This window comes from Scylla paramamosain, chromosome 19, assembly GCF_035594125.1.
Source record: "Scylla paramamosain isolate STU-SP2022 chromosome 19, ASM3559412v1, whole genome shotgun sequence".
Classification (NCBI taxonomy): domain Eukaryota; kingdom Metazoa; phylum Arthropoda; class Malacostraca; order Decapoda; family Portunidae; genus Scylla; species Scylla paramamosain.
In genome coordinates this window covers 15,506,142-15,520,848 of record NC_087169.1, presented here as the reverse complement: position 1 = coordinate 15,520,848, position 14,707 = coordinate 15,506,142, and the positions used below count along the sequence as shown (strand labels likewise).

The 14,707-nt window shown below is 49.3% G+C and overlaps 1 protein-coding gene across 1 annotated transcript in view; it reads left to right on the top strand.

The window, feature by feature from the left end:
• The window catches only part of LOC135109729 (uncharacterized), a 79,575-nt gene extending 71,143 nt beyond the window's left edge, over positions 1–8,432 (top strand). Inside the window, 3 exon segments of the mRNA XM_064021303.1 lie at positions 1,468–1,712; positions 5,745–8,363; positions 8,366–8,432. Coding sequence (XP_063877373.1) covers positions 1,484–1,712; positions 5,745–8,363; positions 8,366–8,424 — 2,907 coding nt within the window. The 5' untranslated portion in view covers positions 1,468–1,483 and the 3' untranslated portion in view covers positions 8,425–8,432.
• The last annotated feature ends 6,275 nt before the right edge of the window (positions 8,433–14,707 follow it).

Sequence of the window (14,707 nt, the reverse complement as noted above, 5' to 3'; positions counted from 1 at the left end):
ACACAGGGACGGAGAAAGGGTGGAGCCGAAGCAGGCAGGGAAGGATGAAGGGAATGGAGGAAGAAAGGAAATCTCAGCCGGGGTTGGGTGTGGGTTTGAGGGAGCGAGGCAGAGATGGAGGGACTGCACCGCTCGGGTGATGGATGGACGAATGAAGGAAGGAGGGAAGGAAGGAGAGAAGGACGGAAAGGCAGGAGATAAACATGACAATTAATAACATGGGAAGAAAGTTTTGGAAAGTGTGTAAAACATCTATAAACTGAAGAAAATATAAAAAAAAGATCAGAAACAAGTAAATAAACTTGAAAATATAAATAGTAAAAAAAAAAAAAAGAGAAGAAAGGAAAAAGAAATTCCACAACGAAATCAAAGTAAATACAGACTGAACTTCATACAACCAACGCAAACACACAAGAAGTAGACACGGTATGAAAAATATAGAGACTGAAACACAAGGAAGAATACCAAATCAGAAAATGAAATATAAAACTGAATTCGTAAAAAATAAATAAATAAATAAATAAATAAATAAATAAATAAATAAATAAATAATAATAATAATAATAATAACCCTAAAAAAATATATATAAAGACTGAAAAACAGACGTATACCAAAACGGACCACAAAATATAAAGATGAATTCGCAGATCAATAAAAATACCACCAAAATAAATAGAAACTGAAAATCAAGGATGTATACGAATGCTGACAAAGAAATATAAAACTGAATTCGTAAAACCAATAAAAAATATCCCTAAAATATACACAAAGCAAGACAGAGACCCTGAAATATCAAAAAAGACAAAATTAAACAAAAATAACACACAAGACATAATGCTGCTGCTGCTGCTCGACCCTCTCCCTCACGCACTCACCTGCAAACAGGAAACACACTTAATTACCTATAAACACCTTGGGGATCTCAGGTGAGGCAGGCGTGTGTCCCCAGCCTTACCTGAAGAGCAATGCAGGTGATGATGATTACGACGTTAAAAGACAGACATTTCGGTGATGGTGATGGTGATGGGTGTGGTAGTTGTGGTTGTGGTTGTGGTAGTGGTGGTGGTGATTGTGGTGGTCGTTTTAATGTTATATTGTACAAGTTGATATATAGAAAGATAAAAGCATAAATTGAAAAAAAAAGTTACCATTTCAATTTTTCATAACACGGGTGTATATTTTTGAATGGCGCGTCTTTTTAATCCTCTTTTATAAAATTTCTGATGAAGGGACGTGCTCTGATTTACTTTACTCTCCTTTTTAGTGTTTCTTTTGCGCGGAGTATAATATATTACATCCCCGGCAACATTTTATGAAGCCTCCCGCCTTATTTTTCCCCGTCTTACCCCCTCAATCCCGCGAGTGGCCCTAATAGTCCCCTTGGTTAAGCCTTTAAGTAAAGACGGTAAGGAATTTGTGTGAAAAGTTCCTAATTAATTAAGTGACCATTCATTTCTCTTCCTCAGGGTGCTGCGATGTGTGATGGTGAGGGGCGGCGGCGGGAGTGTGGCGGCGGTGGTGGTGGTGGTGGCGGCGGCCTGGTTGTCGCTCCTCACGGCGGGGGCGGTGGTGGTGGTGGCGGGGGCGGCCCACAGCCCCTGCCCCGTCAGCGAGTTCACCTGCGAGAACCTGCGCTGCGTGCCCAAGGACAGAGTGTGCAACGGCAAGGACGACTGCGGCGACAAGTCCGACGAGAAGCCAAACTGCACACGTTAGTCCCGCCCTGTCCTTGTCCTTGGTGGAGGTGGTGGTGGTGGTGGTGGTGGTGGTGGTGGTGGGGAGGAGCCTTCACTTGTACTATCCTGCGTTTTTCTTTTTACTTTAGATTTGAAACTGCACATATTAGTCTTTATTTGCCCTTGTCCTTATCTGTCTCATTGTCCTTATTGGTGGGTGGGTGGGGAGGAGCCTTCGCCTGTACTATCCTTCAATTTTCTACTTTGAAACTGCACATGTTAGTCCTTACTTGACCTTGTGGGTGGTAAGTGGGAAGGAGCCTTCGCTTTTACTATCCTACTATCCTAAACTGTATAGTGACGATAATTATACTAGTGAGGTGGTGGTGGTGGTGGTGGTGGTAGTGGTGGTGGTGGTGGTGGTGGTGGTCCGGTTTTTATTAAAGTGGTGACGCCAGTAAGAGTAGTAGCAGTGATCTGATTTTTAGTGGTGACGGTGGTAGAGGTAATGACAGTAGAAGTAGTCTGCGATGGTAACGAAATGGAAGCAGTCGTGAACATGTCCCTGTTGGTGGTGACACTGATGACGATGGTAATGGTGATGCTGACGGTGATGCTGCGGCGCTGTCTACGTAACGAGATGGCTTATAATGACAATGGCGGGCACGATGCAACAGTCTCGTTCCGGCGGTGGGGTGAGCAGTAACAGCTGTACCGCGGTGTGCTGGGCGGCGATACGAGGGCCCTGGCTGGTAACACTGGCCGACATGAGGCACCTAACTGTTTGTGGCCACACTTACAACGCTTGATAGGACTCCCTTACTGGTAACTCTGGTCTTAAAGTGACAGGGCCTTGTACATCTTGGTTTGAGAGAAGAGTACTAAGCATTGTGATCTGCTGATTAATGTTATTTGTCTTGTATTAGTTGACATAGAAGTTATTGTAGAATGGGTTTGTAGTCCATCAGTTGATTTAGAAAGGGAGACTAGTAGTAGTAGTAGTAGTAGTAGTAGTAGTAGTAGTAGTAGTAGTAGTAGTAGTAGTAGTAGTAGTAGTAGTAGTAGTAGTAACATCAGCTATCTTAGACGCATTTCACATTAACACAAGAACGTTCTTGTGGAGAAAAGTTCAAGAATGACTGTATTAAGACGCAACGAGAACGTAATCATACAGCACTTGACTAAAAATAAACAAATAAATAAATAAATAAATAAATAAATAAATAAATAAATATATAAACATGACAAAAAATACAGCACAATACAGAATCGTATAATTAAGAGACAACACAGAGGAAAACACCGCGGAAATGTAGCTAGAGGTAATATATAGAGTTCATACATACAGGTAAACACGCGTCACCTGGTGGTATGTGACAGGTAGGAGAGAAATGCCCGTGGTAAAGTTATTCTTGTTGCGCTTATATGAAGTCCCCTTTGGCAATGATGACTGAAGCGAATGTAATAAAATGTGATCTTGAAAAGGTTGTTGTTGTTGTTGTTGTTGTTGTTGTTGTTGTTGCTGTTGTTGAGGTGAAATAAATGCTCCTGACCGAAAGAGAGAGAGAGAGAGAGAGAGAGAGAGAGAGAGAGAGAGAGAGAGAGAGAGAGAGAGAGAGAGAGAGAGAGAGAGAGAGAGCTTACAAGATGGCAGTGAAGGTAAAATGATGTTGAACCATTAATTTCTGTGTTGAACCTGTAATGGAGGTGTTCGCTCTCTCTCTCTCTCTCTCTCTCTCTCTCTCTCTCTCTCTCTCTCTCTCTCTCTCTCTCTCTTTAACATATATCCTGTGCTTTCTCTATTCCCTAAACTAACGGTGCTATATTTTCCTCTTTTTTTCCCTTTTCTTTATCATCAGTCTTCCATTTATGTTCCTTCCCATTTCCCTTTCCCTCCCCATCTCTCTCTCCCCCTTCCCTCTTCTGAAATGGGTTCCCTTTTTACCTCCCTATTCGGAGCATAGAAATTCGCGTCCGCATTAGCAATTCCAAGTCGCCTGAAATATCGAAACGGACGGTGAAAACTTGGTGAAATAAGGTCAATATTTTGTGATTCAATTCTCAAACCGGTAGTAAAAGTGTGTGTGTGTATGTGTGTGTGTGTGTGTGTGTGTGTGTGTGTGTGTGTGTGTTACTCTCCCACACTCACACACACACACACACACACACACACACACACACACACACACACACACACACACACACACACACACACACACACATCACCCTCCAACATACATAGTTTCCCAGCTTCACTTCTTGATAATCTAAGTTTCCCCTCCAAGTAGCGTCACAGCGCCATCTATCTCCGGGAAGAGTAATTACCACCAGAGCCTCGAGCTGCCCTCCCTGCAATGCCCAGACCTCACATTTTTTCAAGGGAGGCTGGAGTAAAGGGGATGGAAGAGAGAGAGAGAGAGAGAGAGAGAGAGAGAGAGAGAGAGAGAGAGAGAGAGAGAGAGAGAGAGAGAGAGAGAATAGTCCTCTTTCTCATCCATCTTCGTCTCTCTCTCTCTCTCTCTCTCTCTCTCTCTCTCTCTCTCTCTCTCTCTCTCTCTCTCTGCTCTGTCATTTGCATACATCCATCTCCCGCCACAATATTGCTGGCTGGATTCCCCAACAGACCTTGACTCTGAGACTTGAGGGATACATTACGCCTTCCTAAGCCTTGTCTGCCCTCCTGCCCTCTCCCCTCTGACCCCTGGACCTCTTGCCCCTCCTCTCCCTTCTCCTCGTTTCCTTCCCATTTTTCGCTCCTAAACTTTCACCCTTGTCCAAACTGTATTACATTTATAGTTTTTTTCTGTATTTTCTCTCTTTATCGTATGTTATTTTCTTCATGATCTCTTTTTTTTTCGTGCGTTGCATTCTCTGATTTCGCTTCCTTCGCTTCTTCAATCTCCCTGCTTCATTTTCCTTCGCCCTCCTTACATTTCTCTGGTTTCCTTCTCCTCATCTCATTCCTTAGTCGCTTAATCTCAACTTTTGCCTCTTATGCATTCCTTATTTCCTTGTCTATTCATTTCCCCTTCTATTCTTTCCACGTGTCTACTAATGATCTCATTTCTTCTCTCCCCTATTCACTCCTTCCCACTTACTTTCTTGTTCATTCTTCTTATTCTCCTTGCACATTCACTTTACCACTTTTCGTTTTCTACTGTATTTCTTTATTTCCTTTTTCGTGTTCATCCTTCCTTTACATTTTATAACTTTTCTTTTTCTTAGTAATCTTCACTGAATTTTTCACTCTCATTTCCTCCATTAAATTTCTGGCCTTCCTCTGCATTTTCCCACTCCTTTTTTTTTTTTTTCCTCGTCTCTTGTTACACTTTCTCTTAATTTCTTTCCACCCGTTTCACTTTCCTCTCTCGTTCCCGTGTTTCTGTTCTGCCTTTTCCTTCTCTCTTACTCTTCTACACTCACTTTCTCTAATCACTCTCTAGTTCCATAATTTCATTCTCTCTCTCTCTCTCTCTCTCTCTCTCTCTCTCTCTCTCTCTCTCTCTCTCTCTCTCTCTCTCTCTCTCTCTCTCTCCAAGCCTGTCATATAATCCCCGGTCGTTCAGAGGCATAAAATAAATTAATATAATTGAATTTAGGGACAATTAGCTTCAGGAAGACGAGAATGGCCGATCTTTCACGATAGTTAATGTTTGATACCGTCCCAGATGTCTCTCTCTCTCTCTCTCTCTCTCTCTCTCTCTCTCTCTCTCTCTCTCTCTCTCTCTCTCTCTCTCTGGTTACTGCTGTCTGTGTTTTACTTAATTTTCTGTTACGCGTAGTTCTTGTCTCTTCGTTGTTGTATTTTTATTTCTAATGATAGCATATGGCATTGTTTGGCTTGCCTGTTCCCGCCGTGTGTGCTTCTCAGGTTTCTTTTTTTCTGTTTGTAACAATATATTGCATATTTTTATTTATTGCCTGCAATTTTTTTTTTTTTTTGTGTGTGTGTGTGTGTGTGTGTGTGTGTGTGTGTGTGTGTGTGTGTGTGTGTGTGTGTGTGTGTGTGTGTGTGTTACAATCATGGTTCCGTCACCGTGTGTTCACAAGGCGCCTCTGTGTTGCAGCCTGTAATGTGACGTACTACGGGGAGGTGGGCCGGAGCTACGAGATCGACCTGCAGGAGTCGCCCACGCTGCGGCCGCCCTTCACCTGCCACATGACCTTCGTGGCTGCCGGGGACATATTCGGTGACTTGGTGCAGCTCAACTTCCGGGACCTGCAGCTTGGCGCCTTCCGGTCCCACCACGTGTGCGGCTGTCCCAAAGGGCACATGACCGTCAACGAGGCGCACCGACCGCACGTGGGCGGCTTCTGGTGCGGCGCTAGCGGTGAACACAACGTGTATTACAGCGAGACTAGCACCGTCACCGTCACCATTAAGGTCCCTGCGCCCGAGGCAGACACGGTTGGGGAGAAGAAGGTGCGTCTTCGCCTACTGTACAAGTTCCTGCTTGGCGCGGAGTCCATCGTTCGCTACGGTCCCTGGAACAGCGCCAAGTACCTGGGAGTGTCGCGGCCCGGCACGGTGTGCGATAAGATATTTGATTCATGTGACCGTCGCAAGTGCCGCGTACAGTCCCCTAACTACCCCGGCTTGTATCCGCGCAACGTGACGTGCCAGTACGTGATCCGCCAGGCCACGGTGCCCCACGGCCGCCATGCGCTGGTCAGCGTGGACCAGCCGCAGCGTGGACGCGTCCATATCAAGCACACGGACGCCGCCTGTGACGGAAACCTCCACCTGTGGCTAGACGGAGACTGCGACGTGGTAGGCGACACTCTCAGCGTGTACGAGATCCAGGGCGAGAGTCGTCGGCTGCTGATGCGTTTTTGCGGCGGAGGGCGAGTGCCGCGCATCACAGCCAGCGGCCCCGAACTGATGCTTGTCTTCCAGACTTCACCTTTTGACAATTTGTACTTCGACTCCTCGGAAGGGACTCACCCTGGATTTGAGCTGGACGTGGGCGTGGCCTTTGTACCCAAGAACTCCTTCTTATACGCCGACCAGAAGTGTGAGTTCATCATCTCCAGCTTCGAGGCGTCCCGCGGCCACTTTGAAAACGTGGCTCACTCTCTGCCTCGCGACAGTAAATGCGAATACAAGTTCCGAGGCAAGCCTGACGAGGTGATCTGGCTCTACTTCACCCGCCTCAAGTCTACCTACACGCAGCCTCCTTCTCGGGACAAACCGCACTGCCGCACGGAAGTAAAGTTAGTGGAGGGCGCAGACGGCGACGGCGAGGTGCTAGAGAACACATGCGGCCTGCTGGGCGTGCGTGTTTGCCACCGGGAACAACTGGGACCAGGCCGGAATAGAACGCGACCATGTGGAGGTCAGGAGAGCTACCTCACCTCTGGCTCCCATGCCACACTCACCATCCACTACCACCTGCCATCCACCGTGGCCGGACTTGAATTTAGGCTCCACTACGAGTTCGTGTACGCAGGACCCCGCGCAGCTGCCCTCAATAGGCCCGAGCCGTGTGACAGACACATCAGCAGCGATCGAAGCAAGAAAGGTCTGCTGGCGTCACCCGCCAACAACCTACTGTATGGGAAGTTTGGCGCCACCAAGCTACGCTGCCAATACACGCTGCAGGGGCGTCCTAACGAAGCCGTCAGGATCACCTTCATATACTTCTACGCCCATAATTCATCATGCCCCGGGAGGGAAACACCTCTACAAGCGTGCGGGAGACCCAACGCTCTAGAAGGCCGCGGAGCGCGCCTCGAGGTGTCTGAGTGGCCGTGGCCAAACGTGGAGCTGCCACAGGCGTGCATCTGCCACGGTAACTACTTACCGGCCACGCTGCTGTCCTACTCCGCCTCCCTCACCATCACCTTCACCGTAGTCGGCATGGACGTGTTCGATGACTTCTCTCACTTCAGCTTCGAGCTGGAGTACGAGTTCGTGGAGATCGAAGCGTGCGAAGAAGAACGGGTGGTGGCGGGGGAGGCGGGTACCCTAAGCCTGGCGCTGCGCCCGCCCCCGGGACCATGTCGCGGCCACCCGTGGCTCCTCCAGCCCACTCCAAGTCGATTCCTTTTGGTGTCTGTTCCTGGGAAGGCCATCAGAGGAGGCCTGCAAGGGGCGGCACATGGTCACCTCGTGGCCGCAGACGACACCGTGGGGCCCTCAGACTGCCAGAGCTCAGAGCTGCACGTTTACCAGCCGGGCAACCCACGTCCTCTGAGTGCAGTGTGCGTGTCGCCTGGTGCTGCCGAGACGGTGCACGTGTTCTCGGAAGGCTTCAACGAGCCGCTGTCGCTGGACTACCTGAGCGAGGCGGCTCGCTCGCTGGTGGTGGTGCTGCTAAGCCGCCCCGCCTACCTCTCAGGACCCGCACCCCCGCAGCAGCACAGCGTGGTGGACGTGCGCTGGGTGGAGGTTGCCCCGCGCTGGCTGGCCACGCGTTGTGCGACAGAATGCCCCGCCGTGCACGCGTGCATCAGTGCCTCGCTCTTCTGCGACGGTACGTGGCACTGTCCCTCTGGTGCCGACGAGGCCGTGGTGACCTGCCTGATGGCACTCTCGCCGTGGCTGTGGCTCACGTTCGGCCTGGCTGTCGGCTGCATCTCGGTGCTGTCGAGCTGGTGGGGTTGGTCGCTGTGGAAAGCCCGTCAGGAGCGCAACTCCAGCAGCGCCTGTAGCGCTGAGGTGCTCACGCCTGGCCACCACGAGTCGCCCCCGAGCCCCCAGACTACCCAGACTGCATCGACGTAGACTTTGAAACAACCGTCTGACAATACGCCCCCCGGGGTGAAGACACTCCCCCGGGGCTGGCCACACTTTTAGGTAGACTTGCTGCTCTCATCAACGGCTGGAATTCCTCCCCCAACACTGCATCGCAAAGTGTTAGTAGTCGCCTCGGCTTCGGTCGCAGCACAAGGAACAACAGTTCATGTCAACACAATGGTGTGCGGCGCCTGCCAGTCCTGCGGCTGCCCAATGGTGCACACAATCCCGGTGTGCGGCTCTCCAACGGCACACACAGCCCGCCGCCGCTACTCAGCCCGCGGAGAGAGAAAGAGGAACTGCAGGCGCGGGATGAGGATCGCAAGCCGTCACTGAGCCTTGCCTCGGACAAGGCCAACAGTCCCACCTGGAGCGTCACCAAGGTGAGTCACCTCGACGAGGATGAGGAGGAGGCCGAGGACACGCGCAGCTCTCTCAGTGAAAAGGTTCTCGGCGAGTCCTACAAGCCTCTGGACGAGATTGAGTGGCCGAGTTGCTTCCCGGCGCCTCCAAGCAGCCCCAGTTCCTCTTCCTCCCCCTCACACGCCTTCTTGCATGAAGTCTCCCCCTCACCACCGCCAAACTTCAAGCACGAGGCCTCGCCCTCCCCGCCACCGGACTTCCGTCACGAGGCGTCCACGTTGCCTCTCTCCGAGTGCCGCCGGCGGGACGTGCTGACGCCGCTCACCCAGGCAGGTAAGGGCGACGCGCCGCCGCCCCCGTCACCAGTCAGCATTCAGTACCATCCCTCTCCTTCACCACCGCTGGACTTCCGCTGTAACGCCTCGCCTACACTTGCCCCCAATACCTCGGTCAGCACCACCATCACCGGCAGATCCCCATCCTCTCCAAAACCACCCCTTGTCAACACTTTACTGCCATCAGCTGCCCGTCAGCGGTCACCGTCGCCGCCACCGGAGTGTCGCTGGGTGTGCATTAACGACTTGCAGCAGCAGCACTCGTCAGCCTCCTCCCCGGCGGGCTCCATCGTCTCCCCAACGCCCGCCAGCCGACGCTATTCTTCCTCGTCGCTGGGACAGGAGGCAGCCCTAACTCTCTCCCCCGCGAGGCTGCAGTACGAGAGCCGCTACTCCACTCTGGGCGGTCTCCATCCCACCGCAGCTGCTCCTGCCACTATGCTTCCTCTGACCACGCTGTCTCTGAATGGCAATCAGGCGATCGAAGCGCCGAGCAGCGACCCGCAGCAGCAGCCCGACACTGCCCTCACCTTCCTTGGCGACACATCATCTCCTTCGCCGCCACTCCCGCACTTCCCGGACGTGGACTCCTCGGACTCCCCAACACACTACGACCTGCAGGACTCTGACCTGTCAGAGCCATCGCAGCGCTCCCTCACTCTGCTGGGCAAGACTGCCGATGTTCAGGAGCCTCGCGCCTCCCCTTCAGCCTCCTCCCCTCTGTCCCGCCAAAACGATTCCCAGTCCCCCGCTGCGCTCTCACCGGCCACCGCATCAGCCACACCCTCGCAGGCCACAGCCGCCGAGGCCGTAGCTCCCACACCGCCCCCAATCCCAGAATTCTTTGACGAAGAGGACGCGCCACCCACTCCGCCACCCATCCCCAAGTTCTTTGACACAGACAGTCCCCCAACAAGTCCACCTCCGCTCAAGCCCAAGCCTACTAACCTGCCACCCCAAGGCGAAAGGCCCGACGTACCACCACCGCAAATCATCTCCAGAAACGAGATTTACGGCCGTCACTGCAAGTTGCCGCCACTCGACGTGATCCAGGAGAGTCCACCGCCAGAGTCTCCTGGAGAAGTACGAAAGAAGAGCCCCCCTCCCGATCCGCCCTTCGACATCATTCACCGCGATCCCTCGCCGGAGCCACAACAGCCCGGGGAGCCTCCCGCTGCCACAGAGGACAAAGCCGAGGCAGCCCCAGCCTCCCCACCTCCCCCTCCTCCGATCGACATCCAGGCAAGGAGTCCAGAGAAGTCCCCCTCTCCACCTCCCGCTGCCGCCAAAAAGGAGAGTCCGCCAGCGTCCGAGTATGAGTATTTCAACCTTCCCGACAACTGGCCAGCCTACCCGCCTTTCCTGTTCGGTGACTCGGATTTCCCACCACCGTAAATTTGACCCATGAGTGTGTGTTTGTGTGTATGCATACGTGTGTGTGTGTGTGTGTGTGTGTGTGTGTGTGTGTGTGTGTGTGTGTGTGTGTGTGTGTGTGTGTGTGTGTGTTATCGTTCCTTCCGGGTACAAATAGAGCCACTGGGAGGCTAGACAGACGATAAGCTATCAGGAAGTGACCACAACCGGCAGGACCTCAAGCAGCTTCCCCCTCGGCCCTCCCTCCCCCCGGTGCTCCACGGCAGCTGCTCACCGATTTCATCACCCAGCTGTTGTTCCTCTCAAGCCACGGCTGCGTTGCCAAAGAGTGGAGACTTTCTGGCGGCGCACGAGCAACACACATCCACACCTGGCGTGGCTTCCATTGCCCCGATGATGGAAATTGAAATATATTTGATGAACAAAACGTACTCGCTCACATAACAAACTCGGCAAAGCTGCACTGGACGCTGACTGCCGTGTAGACATAACTTTTCAGTGTGTACATAACCGTTTTGTGTGCGTCTGTGTGTGTGCGTGTGTAAGCAGGTGTGTTTCCAGTGTACATACGATTGCATACATACATATATCACCTAATTTTTGTGTACCAGTTGAGGCGAATCACTAACTGGGGGACAAAAGTGAAACAGGCGCAGATGTGTGATGGTGATTGACTGCACAGAGATGGGAGGGAGTGAAAGGACGGAGAGAAACGTATCCACGAGTGAACGTCATTGAATGGATAAAAAAAAAAACAAGAAAAATCTTTATATTCACCCCTCAGTAACATGGAACCTCAACTAATGAAGGAGTAGCGAGTGAGACGATAATGGTGTCACGTTCGTTTCATCGCGGGAATCTTTGGAGGAGTAATGTCGCCCTGTTAGTATGAGAGAATCTGTACTAGTATTTCAACACAGGCAGGCGAGCACCGGGGCACAGGTTTCAGGTGCGCGGATGCTAACGCCGTGTTGCTCTTCGTTCTGTGTTCCTGTGTTAACAGCAATGTGTTCACAGCGTGTGGAAGTATTATTATTACGGAACTTTACTAATACTACTTCCAAAGGTTCTCAACAGTTTGCATTTATCGTGTGCACCGCAACATTAAACACAAAGTTATTCACTAATTAATAATGGACATAATATATTTTACCTACATGCCCATCAGATTCATGGAAGATTGTGGTGCATCACACACACACACACACACACACACACACACACACACACACACACACACACACACACACACACACACACTTTTTTTATAACCATCAAGCAAAAATGAAAAGAAAAATGAATAATTAAACACCATGTACCCACCACCACCAAAACAAAACCAATGAATAGTGAATGTAACACCAAATGTACCTGTGTAATGCTCCGTGTGTTATGAAATGTTACTCAGTGTTAATTTGATGGGAAGCATAATTATCTGATGTTATTTTCCGACACTCTGAGACTATACCATGTGTGGTGTGGTGTGTAATAATGATGTTAATTATTTGTAATGTAATTCACTCATCGGCACGGAAATAATCTTCGCAGTATTAAGATATCAGGTGCAAGTGTAAAACAAGGTATTAAAAGGAGTAAAAAGAGCAGCACACTCCAGAATAGCGCAAGGGCGTTAGTGTGTCCCTGCACCATTTCAGAAGGGAGAAATTTTACGAGTGTGCTGCACCTTCAATGTGTTCTAACTGATGTGTACTACGTGTACTGTACGTGCATCACCTGACCAAGTGTGTCCTGCGCTGTGCTGTCATTGCCGTTAAGACAAGTTAGTGACCGTCACACAATGCACCGCAGCGAGATACTGCTAACACTACAACAACAGGAGCACACACACACACACACACACACACACACACACACACACACACACACACACCATCACCACATAGGAGCGACTCTAGCCAGTAATCTACCCATCATTCCCATTCCTATCATTCCCATCCATCACCTCTATATACCTTCCACCACCATCACCATCACCATAAAGTATATACACATCACATAGTCAGCCACACACACTCACACACACCATACAGCCGAGTATTAAGCTCACCCGTCTCACGTCAACCGCCTCATCAATGCATCAGTAACAAGTTGGCCACAAGATACTGCTCAGAGTCGCCAACATTCTTACATAACTTCATTTCCATATCAGAAAAGAGATGTATGTTCAAGGTGGTACTTTTATAATAATTCATGTGAGTGCGTCGGTGTTTTGTGTTTTATTCCTGTTGATGGAAGGTCATTTAATAAAGGAAATTCGTGTGTTGGGGAAAATAATAAGGTTTTCAAGATGCGTGTGTAAAAATCTGCGAAAAGTGGACTATTTACAGTTCAGTGATGGGGAATTTCTTTGTCACTTGGAAAATAAAACACCCGCGATGGTTCAACAAAGAGGGCGGAGATTTGAATATATTGTATTTTCATATTATTTTCCAAGTGACTTTTCCCCCTCAGTGATTTGATGCGCGCTGTGTCCGGAGCGATTCCCTTTTGGTGGGAAGAAAAAAAAATGAAAAATAAAAAAGAAGAAAAAAACGCTTCATCACTTTCCTCACAGGCATATTATCTCCCGGCTTAAAAAACGTCAAATCAAATTAGCTTTCCATCAAACACATTTTTTCACAAACAAAATCATTCAGCATCAGGGATAAGTCATTTTATTTTACATTTTTCCTTTCCACTTCTCATAACGAAAACGGGAGCGACAGTAATCACAAAGCATGGGGTAGACTTGCGTATTCCCGACACAGCCTCTGAGGGTCGCGCGCACCTGTCGCCCATTCGCTAACCTCACCTGGTCTTTCGCGCCCCACCAGCAGGACACACGCATCAGCGCCCCGTGGCCTCAGCACTGCCAAGACAGGACCTCACAAGGGCTGGCACGATGACATTCTAGTGGTCCTTCAATCCTACACACACACACACACCTACCCACCCACACACACACACACACACACACACACACGAGTAGGTACTATATGGCTACATACATGCGAATATACACACAACTCTCTACGGTTATACGTACATGGGTTTCGATTTCTTTATCTCGTGAGAGAGAGAGAGAGAGAGAGAGAGAGAGAGAGAGAGAGAGAGAGAGAGAGAGAGAGAGAGAGAGAGAGAGAGAGAGAGAGAGAGAGAGAGAGAGAGAGAGAGAGAGAGAGAGAGAGAGAGAATTTTCCAGCCTTTGAGTCATAATTTCACATGAGGCACTGGGGATGAAGACAGAGGCAGCAGCTGGAGCCCTTTAAGAACTAGGAATCGCGTCCGTGACTGACTCAAAAGCTTCAATTCTAAACCAATCACGGGACGCCTTGGCTTCACCCGCGCAAGCTGCACCATAAATCAGGCGGACTGGCGATTGGTGAAGCCAAGTTCTCAATCAACCAATGAAGATCCATCAGAGCTAAACTGAGTGGCCAATTATTTTCATCGGTCACATTACGTCAGAGCCAATTACTTGCATCCTTCACGGTCCCTCGCTGCCAGAGAGAGAGAGAGAGAGAGAGAGAGAGAGAGAGAGAGAGAGAGAGAGAGAGAGAGAGAGAGAGAGAGAGAGAGAGAGAGAGAGAGAGAGAGAGAGAGAGAGAGAGAGAGAGAGAGAGAGAGATTACTAGTGTATGAACGTGACCACTGCTATGTACCTTTTTCTATGTCCTGTAAATATATGTTAAGACTGAACAATAAAATAAAATTACTCTAAAAATAAATAAGTAATTTTAAACAAGCGTTGATGACATCCGTGTATAGCGATCCTGTGGCCGTGGACTCTGCTCTTTCATTAGGTGTAGAGAAAAGGAAGAAAAAATAATATATTGCCATGTAAAAGGTAGTTCCTGTTTTTTGTTTTTTTTTCTCGATATTTTTCTTGGGGGAATGGGGTTGTCAGGACTCACACCGCCGCATTAGATTCACTGTTACACCGTTGTATTCTGTGAGAAGTGTTGAGATATGTTGACATTTGTATGTAAAGTTTAATAAATATCTCTTGGATACTTGCCATCTTTTCTTGACACTCTCTTTATTCCTGGTGGTGAAATAAGAACGGTTCATTAACTGACTCACCCATTTAACCCATTCACTGCGATATGCAAGAATTAACAGCACCATGAGTAATGTATGAAGCCTTTATAACAATCTATGAGAAAGAAGGGGATTAAAGAGATCTGATTTTGCAATTTCTAGCCGGTATAACATTTGG